The following is a 2,676-nucleotide window of genomic DNA, read 5'->3' on the forward strand; positions in this document are numbered from 1 at the left end:
TGGTAGCATAGTGGCTAAAGCACTTGACTGCTGACCAGAAGGCTGGTGGTTCAAACCCACCAGCCACTCCTCGGAAGGAAGGTTGGGCAATCCTATTTCTGTAGTGATACTGCCTCGGAAACCCAAGGAGGGGTCACTATGAGTCAGGGCCGACTCGACAGCACATAACAACAACAACAACAATGGCTGATATGTGGAGAATGGTTTGGGGGCACAGTGAGAATAGACTATTTAGGAAACTATTGCCATATTCAAGAAAAAGATGGTTATGGGTTAAACTAATGTATGTAGAGGCGGTGGGGAGAGGAGAGATTATATCATAAATTGGAGGTAGAGTTAACAAATCTTGCAGATAGCTTTAATGTACAGAATGAGGAAAATCAAGGTTTTGACTTAAGCAATGCATTTACAGGGAAGGAGAAGACTAGAGAAGGAATAGGCTTGGATTGGTGGGGAGGGGTAATTCTAGAGTTCTCTGAACATGTTAAGTTTGAGATACCATTGGATATCCAAATGGAGTGTCAAATAAGCAGTTGGATATACAAGTCTGTGGTTCAGCAAGAGGTCAAGGCCAGAGATATATATTTGGGAGTCATCAGCATATAGACAGAATACAAACCATAGGAATCAATGAGATTATGGGACAGAGTATGGATAGAGAAAAGAAGAGAGCTCAGGACTCCCAATATTTAGAAATCAGACAGAGGAAAAGGAGCTGTCAGCAAAGACCAAGATAGAAAGGCCAGTATCACAAAAACCAAGAGAAGGAAATATTTCATGAAGGAAAGGGTTGTTAACTGTGTCAAATACTGCTTAAAGATCAAGTGAGATGACTATAAAGAGATAAAACCATTGAATTTGGCAATGTGGAAGATACTGGTGATCTTAACAAGAGCAGTTTCAGTGAGGTGCAGGAATAGAAACCCAAGTAAGGTGTTTCAATAGGCCAGGTGAGGGATGATGAGGGAAATTAGGGCAGTAGTAATGGAGATAGAAAGAAATGTATGGAGATTAGAACAATTGTAGTAAAAGAATAGCTATACAGAGTGAAATCAGTGATCCTGGGTTCTCTAGAAGCAAAAAGGAGGGTAGTGGTACCACCACTTCAAAGAGCAAGAAAACAAGTATGTTATGAAAGAAAATAACTATTTGCATTTTAGACAAAATGATCTTAATGTGCTTGCAGGACATTCATGTGGCAAAATTAAGCAGTTAGAAATTTAGGGCTGAAGCTTGGCAATTCCTAAATCTATATGTCTGGTTCAGATGTGAAAAAATGGTCTGCACTAGACATACAGATTTTGGAATAACCAGCAAAAAGATTACATTGGCTGGCCATGCATGTTGGTAGGAGTTCCCTTCAGTGTATAGTAAAAAGAAATGAAGATTAAAGGCAGATTTGGGAGAACTCGATTTCACTAAAGGGATGGTCAGATAAAGAAAACCAGCAAAGAAGACCAAAGAAGAACCATAAGAGAGCTGTACCATGGAAAACAAGAGAGAAAAGATGTTTCATGAAAGAAAATGGTCAGTAATGCCAAGTGTTACAGAGAGTTCAAGTATGCTGAAGACAGACAAATAGCTGGTAGAATTGACACTCAGAATAACTGTAGCTTCTTCTGTCCACAGGCCTCTCTACCATCAATCAGACTCGTCTTGATTTCCACTTCTCTTCTGATGGAACTGCTGGTGTCATGGAGGTCCAGCAGGCCAGCCTCATGTTCTTTATACAGCTCCTTCCCAATACCACTGGAACTTTGAAGGTGAAGGTCCTTGTGCCCGGCCCACATAACACCAACCTCACTTTGGCCACCCAGAACCTGCTGGAGGTAGATTCTAGTGGCTGGTACCAGCTCCTTCTTGGGCCTGAAGCTCAGGCTGCCTATAGCCAGGGCCACCTGACCCTGGGGCTGGTGCCTGAAGGCCAGGCAGCCCAGCGCTCAGTTGTCCTGGATGAGGCTGCCCATAGGCCTTTTGTGGCAGCTCGAGTGAGAGTTGGGAGCAAGCATCGGGTTCGCCGGCGAGGCATCAACTGCCAGAGTGGGTCTAGGATGTGCTGTCGACAAGAGTTCTTTGTAGACTTCCGTGAGATTGGCTGGCACGACTGGATCATCCAACCTGAGGGCTATGCAATGAACTTCTGCACAGGGCAGTGCCCACTACATGTGGCAGGCATGCCTGGCATTGCTGCCTCATTTCACACTGCAGTGCTCAATTTGCTCAAAGCCAACACAGCAGCGAGCACTGCTGGAGGAGGCTCTTGCTGTGTGCCCACTGCCCGGCGCTCCCTGTCTCTGCTCTACTATGACAGGGATAGCAATATTGTCAAGACTGACATACCTGATATGGTGGTAGAGGCTTGTGGGTGCAGTTAGTCTATGGGTAGAACAGGAAGTCCAGGATGGGGTGGACAAACATGTCCTGATAGAGGTACCTTTTCCTGAGATGAAGGAGTATCTCTATTATTGACTCTCTACAGAAGGTAGTCTCTCTCTTCCTGAGAAATCCATGGAAATTATTCCACCTTTGACTTGAGAAGATCTTCATCTAAGGAAAGTGTTTTCAGTACCATCTGTACCATCTGCATGACCACCAGCCTCTCTCCTGGTACACAGTCCACCCCACAAGCCCACATGCTCCACCCCACCCCAAGGACTCTGATTCACTTCCAGTCTT

General features: G+C 44.8%; 1 protein-coding gene across 1 annotated transcript in view; it reads left to right on the forward strand.

Annotated features, from left to right (window-relative positions):
- INHBC (inhibin subunit beta C) overlaps positions 1-2,375 on the forward strand; it is a 25,386-nt gene extending 23,011 nt beyond the window's left edge. Inside the window, exon 2 of the mRNA XM_007950021.1 lies at positions 1,630-2,375. Coding sequence (XP_007948212.1) covers positions 1,630-2,375 — 746 coding nt within the window. The remainder of the gene's footprint in view (positions 1-1,629) is intronic.
- Positions 2,376-2,676: the final 301 nt, after the last annotated feature.

Source organism: Orycteropus afer, unplaced genomic scaffold (assembly GCF_000298275.1).
Source record: "Orycteropus afer afer isolate SDZICR_OR568_19922 unplaced genomic scaffold, OryAfe1.0 scaffold00261, whole genome shotgun sequence".
NCBI classification, from domain to species: Eukaryota; Metazoa; Chordata; class Mammalia; order Tubulidentata; family Orycteropodidae; genus Orycteropus; species Orycteropus afer.